This window comes from Adiantum capillus-veneris, chromosome 18 (genome assembly GCF_014529385.1).
Source record: "Adiantum capillus-veneris isolate H3 chromosome 18, ASM1452938v2, whole genome shotgun sequence".
In the NCBI taxonomy this organism is placed as follows: Eukaryota; Viridiplantae; Streptophyta; class Polypodiopsida; order Polypodiales; family Pteridaceae; genus Adiantum; species Adiantum capillus-veneris.
In genome coordinates, this window is record NC_140948.1 from 50,658,940 (window position 1) to 50,669,053 (window position 10,114).

At 41.7% G+C, this 10,114-nt stretch overlaps 1 protein-coding gene across 1 annotated transcript; it reads left to right on the forward strand.

Moving 5' to 3' along the window:
* Nucleotides 1–3,725: 3,725 nt before the first annotated feature.
* LOC147435637 (EPIDERMAL PATTERNING FACTOR-like protein 2) lies at nt 3,726–5,652 on the forward strand. The gene is made up of 3 exons (XM_086488012.1): nt 3,726–4,338; nt 4,488–4,579; nt 5,112–5,652. The coding sequence occupies exons 1-3, from the start codon at nt 4,209–4,211 to the stop codon at nt 5,289–5,291; spliced, it is 402 nt and encodes a 133-aa protein (XP_086344138.1). The 5' UTR covers nt 3,726–4,208; the 3' UTR covers nt 5,292–5,652.
* The last annotated feature ends 4,462 nt before the right edge of the window (nt 5,653–10,114 follow it).

Below are 10,114 nucleotides of genomic sequence, written 5' to 3' on the forward strand. Positions count from 1 at the left end.
TCCTTGCAGCAAGACCTGCAACATCCTCAACATCACCTATATCCTCAGAACTAGGACGTACATCAATGCCCTGCACAATATTCCAAACACCCGTTGACACAAGCACATGTTGCATCATATAAGCCCACATAGGGTAATTGTCCCCATCCAACCGGTCCTCAGCAACAAACATCTTGAACACATCTGTGTTGTTGTTGTTAGCCGTAAATGTTGCACCTGATGTGAAAACTGCCCAAAAATAGGAGAAACGGAGCGGGAACAACACGTGCTATATAGCACAAACCGTAGAAGTCTATAAGGCACCTGTTATGCAGAAAACGGCACTGACAGAAACTCTACACAAAATGAAGAAATAGCATGTGCAGCACTGCCTGTAGTGGAAACGGAGGCCGAAATGAGCCCGAATCAAAAATCTGAGCAGACTGAGCTCTACGAGTACTCCCAAAATATTTGTCGACTTGCGAACGCTCGCCAAACCTCACTGTCATTGGAGAAAGTGAGCAGGTGTGTACTGGAGCAGCAGGCGTCTAAGCCCGAGAGGACGCAACCTGCTCTGATACCAATTGTTGGAATTAAGGTTGCAGAGAGACACACACAGCTAGGAGAAGGCGAAGGAAGCTCAAGGCACACAATACAGAGTGTGTTACTTAGTGTGCAATGGAAAGATAGATAGCCCTAGAGTGATGGGCGTATGTACAATGCTCGGGAGAAAAAACCTCCTAAAGAGGAAAAAATGCCCCAGCGGTCCTAGTGTGTTCACACACATCACTACCACATGTATATGGTAATAGTGCTTGATGACTAAGGTGCGTTGTTGATGACTAAGGTGCTTGAGGTGCTTGTCGTGCTTGATGACTAAGGTGCGTGCTTGATGACTAAGGTGCTTAAGGTGCTTGATGACTAAGGTACTTGAGGTGCTTGTCATACTTAATGAGGAAGGTGCTTGAGAAGCTTTATATGCATGGGGGGTAAGGTGCTTGAGTCAAAAAGAGACCCTACAGACTTAATGAGGAAGGTGCTTCAGAAGCTTCCTATGCATGGGGGGTAAGGTGCTTGAGTCAAAAAGAGACTTTACAAACATAATGAGGAAGGTGTTTGAGAAGGTTCCTATGCATGGGGGGTAAGGTGCTTGATTCAAAAAGAGACCCTACAAACTTAATAAGGAAGGGGCTTGAGAAGCTTCCTATGCATGCCGGGCAAGGTGCTTGAGTCAAAAAGAGACCCTACAAGCTTAATGAGGAAGGTGCTTGAGAAGCTTCCCATGCATGAAAGTCTCAAAGTTAGGGGAATCTTTCACTTAACCTCCCACTCACCCAAAGGGCACCCCTTTTCTCAAAGGGCACATGGGACACATGTCAGTCTCTCTATATGCTTAGCCACATGGTGTGCTTGAATGATATTGGTTGGGCTAAAGAGAGGTCCAATGAGCTTCTATATCCATCCAACAAATATCTAGATATTTTCAAGCTCTCTCTCTCTCTCTCTCTCTCTAAGGGGTAAGGAGGACACTTGTCCAAAGATTACCCATGTACTTGAATACATGATGCATGTGATTGGCTAGGGTAAGAGGGGTCCAATGAGCTTGAAACATGTGTAAAAGCTACAACTCGCCCCAAGCAAGCAAGGCGGGTGCTGGGGGGATATACACCACACACACACTCATTTTGTGGATTGATTCTCACTTGGTGAAAGTAGAGGAACTCCACCTCCTTCTCCAAGCGTGTGAGAAGTAAGAGCCTACACCAACACTCTTGGCTATGGAATGCAAATTCAACCAAGAGCCATGCTTCAATACTTAAGCTTACCATCTTCTCCATCTCCCATTACTATGCTATTATGTATGCTAGCAAGAAGAGTGATGATAAGTGAGGAACTATTTCTTTCTCCTATGGAATGTTTCTTATTCCTCTTCCCTATCCTCATTCCCCGCTAGCTCTCTCCACCTTCGAAGGTGTTTGAGGCCTTGGGATAGTTAATGCTTTCTACAAAGTTTATGTTATGTTTGTGATGCATGAATCTTTCCATCTTCATTGCATCACCTAGGTCACAAGGAACACAAAGATTGTATTGTACCAATTCTCTCTTGATGGGAGAAACAATAATACAAATGCCTATTGGAGGGGGGGGCGGCTCCGTATGAATCCGATCCTCAACTATTGTCAGACTCTTTAAACTCTCTCTCTTGCAAAAGTATTGTTCATGCCAAGTTAACTAAGTACCATGTTTATGTTGCTACCATCAATTAAGTTCACCCACTACGATCACAAAGTAATCTCACAAAAGTGCTTCACCCAATTTCCTAATTCCGCTACTCTCAAAGTTCACAAGCCATTTCCATTACAACACGTTTGAGAAGTATGGACTGACTAAAGGAGTTGTAATCATGAATGGCCTAAAATCCTTCTTGACAATCTTTCATTTTAGCTTTAGTTAACTTTTCTTTCTTGCTGTCGTAGTAGGCCTTCGATGGTGGGAGTCCTATAATATTTCAAAATCAAGTCATCCAAACACTCCACAGTAGCCTTTGGCTACTACTCATTATTGCCATGTGACTTATCAACAAATACATGCCTTTCAACTTAGCCTCCATGGAATACTACTCATAGCATGCATGCTTGCATCAAGATAATGCATATGGCACTATCACATATCTTGCAAACTCTCATCATGGCAAGATGTGGCTGCAAGAAATCAATGTTCACAAAGAAATCGCACATCAAGTAGCCGCCAACTGCTACCAACAACAACAAAAATACAACAAGCACGCGAAAGGTAAGGTACTAAGGTACCCCCCACATGGGAGAGGGAAACTCAGATGGTCGGTCTTTATGAGTGGAATTTCTTTCAATGAGTTTTTACCATGTTTCCCTTGCAAATGATGAGTAAACAAGGCTAGGACATGTTTATGTGAGAGAGATGAGACAACACAAACCCTTAAATGCAATTCTTTCATTTGGGTTTGGTTATGACAAATGGGTAGTACAATAGGTGATGTTCCTCAACAATTGGAACAAAATGTACGCGGCATTGGATCGTGGGTATTCCACTTGTAAGCTTGAGTTTGTCTTTGGTCTTTGCCACTCTATTTTTTGGGACTAAAATTAAAAGGGCAATTACATTTTATTATCCAAAAATGCTTCAAATTTTGGATTTAAAAATTGAAAGAGTTTTAAGTGTGTCCTTATTTTCCTTGGTTAGAAAAAGATGTTTTTAGCAGGCCCTGCAACCATGAACCATTTTTGAGCAGTTTCGCACGAGCGTCGTGCTACCCCTGCCTACGAGCGTGAGCAAACGCAGCTTGCAAAACCCAACTCTGCCGAAAACGATAGAGTGGGCAAACCCCGTCTCCTACCCCCGTTTCGTAGATCAGTGGAGATTTTACGCGCAGAAGCCGTTAAGCATAAAATGCCAAATTTGCTTACGAGCGGCAGAGGTTCTACCCCAACCGTGCTAACACGCCCTTTGTTTGGTTTTTGTTGGGAGGGGTTGGGATTTGAACCCAACATCTTGTCCTGGAACTCAGATTCTTTAGTCTTGTAGCCTACTACGCGTGGGCAAAATATGTACACAAATGACACTGGTGTAGGATATAGGTAGCAGGTTCATAATGTGGAGAGAGCGGGTCAATCCTTACATAGATTAAGCCTGCGGTGCAGTAGCCTTTCTTTCGTCTCTGCAAGGCCTACTCCTTAGTACATCTAATATATCGGATTAATATATTGTGTGTGTGTTTGTGTGTGTGTGTGTGTGAGAGAGAGAGAGAGAGAGAGAGAGAGAGATTCCAGCAGCCGTTTTGTTTGGGACGAAAACAATGCAAAAACGCCCTTCTGCTCCTCTGCCATGTTTCCTACTGATAATTATCATCGCGCACAAGCGCCCCCTTCTTTTTTCTCTCTCTCTCTCTCTCTCTCTCTCTCTCTACTCTTCCTCCATCGCCCATTCAAATCCCTCGCTTGCGCAGGAACCCACATGCCGCTCTTTGGTGGCATTCTGATGGCCTAATCAATTTGCCCGAATGTCCTTCTCTGGCTACAGAATTGTGCATTCAAGTCCCTGAGCATTGCAAGTTGAGAGCATACTAATGAGCGCTCTCTTGAGCTATACATGCTCACAAATATAGAGCATGTGTCTATAGAGCCTTCTTCTCTCTCTCTCTCTCTCTCTCTCTCTCTCTCTCTCTCTCTCTCAATGTGTTTAGGCAAGCTAATATGGTGAGCTCAAAGCTACAGCTATTCCTCATCATAACAACAGCCATAGCTTCCACCTTAATTCTTCCTGCATTGCCAATTGAAGCTTCACCATTGGCGACAATATCATGCAACTCGCATTCATCTGCAGGTATTTTATTCCTTTACCTTATAATATATTAGCGGAGGCTTCTGATCTGATCACGACGTGGGGAGGTCCCCATTTCTCGATGATTTGCAATTTGCATTTTTTACAGTTTTGATCAGCATATCTCTCAATATATATTCAGCTTTTTGCAGATCATGTTTGCAACAGAAAATCGACTGTGATCGATCAAAGCTATGGAGAAGGTGAAAGGCCAAGTTCTTGGAAAACCAATGGTGCTGGGAAGGTGATTTCCTTAGGCTATTTATTTAGGTGATTTTTCTTCATTTAGGCTACGAACTCTTTTTTTTTTTTGGCCGTTCGAGGCTTCGCTTAGATTAGTTTTAGGGGATTGCGTCCACTCACCCACACAAGCACACTATGGTTCAACCCTTGAGACATGAGGCTACTAATTCTTATTGACATGCAAAATCAGGCCTTAGAGATGATGATGATGTGTGTGTGTGTGTGTGTGTGTTTTTTTTACTTTCAAAGAATCCCGCTAAAGGGACCCCCACACGCAAGGGGTGTTAAGATCATTTTGCAATTGGACTTCCTTGAGGTGCTGCTAATGGAGGGGGGTAACATGAAATAGTTACCCCCCTTTGCGTGTCGGGGTCCCCTAATATTCAATGGGCCATGCTTAATTTAGAATGCCCAAGTTTTTCTTTGTATGGTGTAACATTTGCATATTAATCTCATGCTATATTTACATATATGTTTATGATACTCATGTAGCTTTGCATTGACACACACTCAATAACTGTTGCTTATGGCAGAAGGATACCAGGAAGAGGGACCTAATAGGATCGTCACCACCGATATGCAATGAGCAATGCAGGCCATGCAACCCATGCGTTCGAGTAATCGTGTCGATTCAAAGTAGCTCCCATCTTCCCAATGAATATTACCCTGAAGCTTGGAGATGCCAATGTGGCTCCACCCAATATGATCCCTAGCTTTCTTGTTTTTTGTCCCTCTTTCCAATGGCCACTCCAAAAGCTTGCTATACCAATCATCCCCTTAGTTTTCTAGCTTCTTTTGTGATTCGATCCTTATACCTGCCCTTCTAAAGGAAGAAAGAATAGAGAAGATTCATGAATTTTGTACATGTCATAAATATATGTATATTTGGTTAAACACATTTCACCACCTTCGATCCACCTTAACTCTAGTTTGGCTCCACAACTAGACATTGTAGCGTCCTTTTTAGGCCATTTTCAAAACCTTATTATAGAGACACCATAGAAAATCCTTGCAAGCGCTTATGGTTGGGATATGGCAAGAAATGTAAGCTTTGCAAACATGTCTCTTCCTATATTTGCAATGACCCCAAGATAAAAACTCTATTGTCTTGTATGCTTTTTTAATGTTCTTGAAAATGGCTCTTACTCGGGCAACTCTAATCATGCATGCCCAAAACTCTTTATTCGTTTTCTCCTAGCATTGCCAGTGATCATTCTGATGGCAAGGGTCTTGTGGGCAAGGTTGTGGCCTAGTGAGAATGTTCCGTAGTAGGGGAAGCCCTGCCACACTTCACACATGCATAGGTAAACGGCTCTTAATGGAGTCTATATAGACTGAGGTTGTTGAGAGGAGATTAGCATGTAGACACCCCATGTTCTTACACTAGTATCATAGCTCAGGGCTCACTCTCTCTCTCTCTCTCTCTCTCTCTCTCTCTCTCTCTCTCTATTTTTTCCTAAAGTGGGAAAGAGATTGGTGACAATATTGGGGGCATGGATTTTTTTGCGGACATAAGGAAGGTGGGGGTACATCAACAAGGATGGCCTCTGATTGTACAGGAATGCAAAGGAGTGCATCCACCAAGCCAAGGGGTGCATGTGCATGAAGGCGGGAGGAAGGCTACACTCACAGGGGGCGCTACAATAGCACACAAGCTGGGGTCTATAGAGGTTGTCATGATGGCTTAACACTAGAGCCAAAAAGCGAGAAAACCAACAGAGTTGCGGGCTGAGGAGGCTCTCGTGAGAGCCTGCCACCACTGGAACCAAGAGGCAAGGAGGCCACAAGGGAGAGGTGTTAAGGAGTAGAGAGCTCTATGTATTGGAAAATCAAAACACACAAAAGATTTATTGAAAACCTAATTCTTGGGTTTTGCATACCCAAATATGCCAAAGGGAAACCCCAGGGGAAAAAGTGCCTTTGGTTACATACATGATTTTTTTTTTTCTCTATGGATAGCATATGTAAACACACACATAAAAAAATGAGATAGACAATGCTTCTAAGCAAGTAAATTTGCAATTGTAAAATCTCTCACGCACTATCGAGTAGTACTAGATCAAATGAAGATTTAGACTTTAAGTCAATCTAATTAACTAGTGAGTCCATCAACTTTTAATGAAATGATTATGATTCTTGAAAACCAAATTTTGCAATTTAAAGCTCCCAAAAAGATAGCTAACACTAGCTCAATCTAACGAGCTAGAGATCACTGCAACTTTTGATGAAATGAAAGCGAATGACTCATAATAGCCACATATTGCAAAATGTGCAAACTCAACTCGTTGGTTGGTCAATCGAATCCCAACTCTACCAACAACCCTTTAAACATTAGGTCAATCATTAGGATTAAAAAGCACTAGGAATGCACAATCAATGCCATACACAATTCTTTTTAATGCACAAGTCTTCTCGACCAAACATCCACTCATCGTTCAATGGTAGCTCTCAAAAGTGAAGTTTACATGCATTCCAAAAGAATTCAACTTTTAGTGCAAGGATTTTTAAATCAAGCCAAGCACAAAATTTAAATCCAATCCTATGGTCATTGAGAAGATCAATGTTTAGTGCCATGCAAGATTTTTGCATCCAAATCAAGCATTAAAAAAAGATACATCAAGCAATGTCAAGTAGAAGCACAAAATGCCCCAACAATGCATCAACTCATGTCCATTGTAACTCTCAAAATAAAACCTCGCATGCATGCTAAAAAGAATTGGTTTTTTAGTGCAAAGAAAATGCCAATTAAAAAAAAAACACTAGAAGAAAGCATAAGCCAAATTTCTCACACAAAGAAAGTTTGTTTATGTATTAAAATACTGTTAAAAGAAAAGAAAGTTTTATATGCATAAAATGCTCATAGAATCACATACACTCAGTGTCCATATCCCTGCTCTTTTGTAGCACATATGAATTACAAAGGAGAAGGAGAAGGAGAGAGAGAGAGAGAGAGAGAGAGAGAGAGATTTTCATGAAGAGCAATGTGCAATTTTAACCCTCTCCTAACTGATCAATCAAGCTCATAAATCCCCTTTCGAGTGACAAAATCTTAGTGAGTGCAAAAGATGTAACCTAGCATGAGTAAACAATTTGTAATCTCTTGAAACTATAGCTTCAATGCATCTCAATGTGGTGGGAAGTTGACGAATGCTCGAAAAACACAAGGATCTCATACGTACACAAATCTCGTTGAGCCAAATAAATAAGTTTTTTTATTTTTTGCTCTCCTCTCCATTATTTGCAGCCAAAAGCTTGTTCAACGCCCTTAATTATATGTTTTAGTTAAAAGGAGGGATAAGAACCTCGTGGTGTTTTTATTTTCACTTTTCTTTTTGACAAGGATAAAATTTCCATTTTTTGAATTTTCTTTTGATTTGCTTGTGTGAGCAGCCACTTTTGATGGGTAGGCTGTAGCGAGTTCAACCGAGATTGGGGAGACAGTGAGGGAGCAGAGGGGAAGGTTGTGAAGGTGAGGGCTAGGATGTGGTGTGTGTGTGTGTGTGTGTGTGTGTGTGTGTGTGTGTGTGTGTGTGTGTGAGAGAGAGAGAGAGAGAGAGAGAGAGAGAGAGAGAGGTGGAAACAAGCCAGAATAATTATAATTAAAATTTTGTATTTTGTCATTTTTTAAAAGCCTTTGCATGGTGGAGGCAATAGAGAGGATGAGACAGAAAGAGGGATGGAGAGGGTCAATGGTAGTGTGTGTGTGTGTGTGTGTGTGATGTTTTTTTCTTCGACCATCAATGGGTCAAGTTATATTTAAGACACGGTTGACAATTGTTGTAGAATAGATTTCTATTTTTCAATCCACCTCCTTCCAAAATTGGGGAAACATACTTGGGTGAGTGTTTGTAGTTTTTAGTACATGGTTTGTAATTGTTATCTATGAAGGACAAACCTCTTCATATCAAAACACAAAATTTATCGCTGAATGAAGGCAAAGGGGAGGTTTGATGCCTTGTGAAGTGTCTATTTCTTGGCTTCTATGCAACCAATTTCTAGTTTAAATTCAAAAATGCAATCGCTTGATAGATTTTTTATTCTTGTTTATGTTTTTAAAGTTTTTAGTTAATGGATACTATGTATGAAGTATTCAGTAAAATCAATTGGGAAATGGGATTGATTGGGGTTGATAGAGGCTGAACCATATGAACTCTTGAGAAGATTTGCTAGTTGGGTCACTGAAGAAGGAGAAAGGGAGAAATATAACATGATCTTCTTGGACACATATTTTTGGATTTCTTGTAGATGATTTGAAACTCGACATAGCCTTGAGGATCCACTAGTACACAATCAATTATGTGCTCTTTGGGATGTGCAATGCTCTAGATTGCCTATTTTTTTACTGTAGAAGGGACGTTATTCAATTTTTAAGACTCCGCAGATGAAAAAGAAATGCATGAGTGATTCAGCGGAGCACACACCAATAACCTCTTATGGCACCAGATTTCAGAAGACAAGGTGGGACTCTTGCCTTGAAGCACAATTGCAAATATAAGGTGGGGAGTTAGGGGATGATATCCTTGAAGTAGCAGTGTTCACAAGCTTGCACCAATTGTTGAGGAAATAGAGTCATAGGAATCCAACCATACAAGGGGGAACCTAGAATAAGAAAAAGGGGAGAGTTCTTCACCTAACTAGAAGAGTAGGGAGGTACCTCACAAGGTCCTAAAAGGGTTCTCCACCATTTGGATGGGGTTCAAGAAGTCCACCAATTTTTTAGGGCAAGAAGATAAATTGGAGTTCCACACACCCTTACTCCAATTACCACCATTACCACCACTAGCATTTAACCCATTGGGAGGTCCACTACCCCCTCAAGCACCACCAATGGAGTCAACTACCACCACTAAACCCTCAAGTAGGGGCAAAAGAATTTAGTGGGAAAGAATCCCAAGATGCTGACATCCATGTGGGGAAATTTGAGACTAGGTCACTACAACACTCTATGCGCTTTTCAACGCGTAGTATTTCGACGCGGCGTACCTTTCAATGCGCATAGCGGGCGTCGATATATGCGTCGATATGTAGGTGGCAACACACGTGCTAATGTCCGTCGAAATTGCTAAGCAACCACGCATATTTCCATGCGCATATCGACGCATATATCAATGCATATATCGACGCTCAAAAAATTGGGGGAAAACCCCCACCCGCGCGCAAGCGATCATTTTCGCCTGCGCGCACAGATCTAGCCCCTCGTTCTTGAAAACCTGCAGTGCATGTATTGTTCCCCCTCTCCCCGCCCCCTCCCCCGCCCCCATCTCTCTCTTTCTCTCTCCCTCAAGCTACATTGTTTGTGTGTATGTGTAGGATAGAGAGAGAGAGAGAGAGAGAGAGGTGGGTGAGTGTGTGTGTGAAATATATATATATATATATATATATATATATAGAGAGAGAGAGAGAGAGAGAGAGAGAGAGAGAGAAATAGAGAGAGAGAGATAGGGGAAGGAGAGAGAGAGAGAGAGAGAGAGAGAGGGAGAGAGGGTAATAGATATATATATATATATATATATATATATAGAGAGAGAGAGAGAGA

What these genes read in the sequence shown, in the direction of transcription:
- LOC147435637 (XM_086488012.1), top strand. Translation starts at nt 4,209, where the DNA reads ATGGTGAGCTCAAAGCTACAGCTATTCCTCATCATAACAACAGCCATA. An exon ending in CAACTCGCATTCATCTGCAG is followed by an intron (nt 4,339 to 4,487) that starts GTATTTTATTCC and finishes AGCTTTTTGCAG; the next exon opens with ATCATGTTTGCAACAGAAAA. An exon ending in AAACCAATGGTGCTGGGAAG is followed by an intron (nt 4,580 to 5,111) that starts GTGATTTCCTTA and finishes TGCTTATGGCAG; the next exon opens with AAGGATACCAGGAAGAGGGA.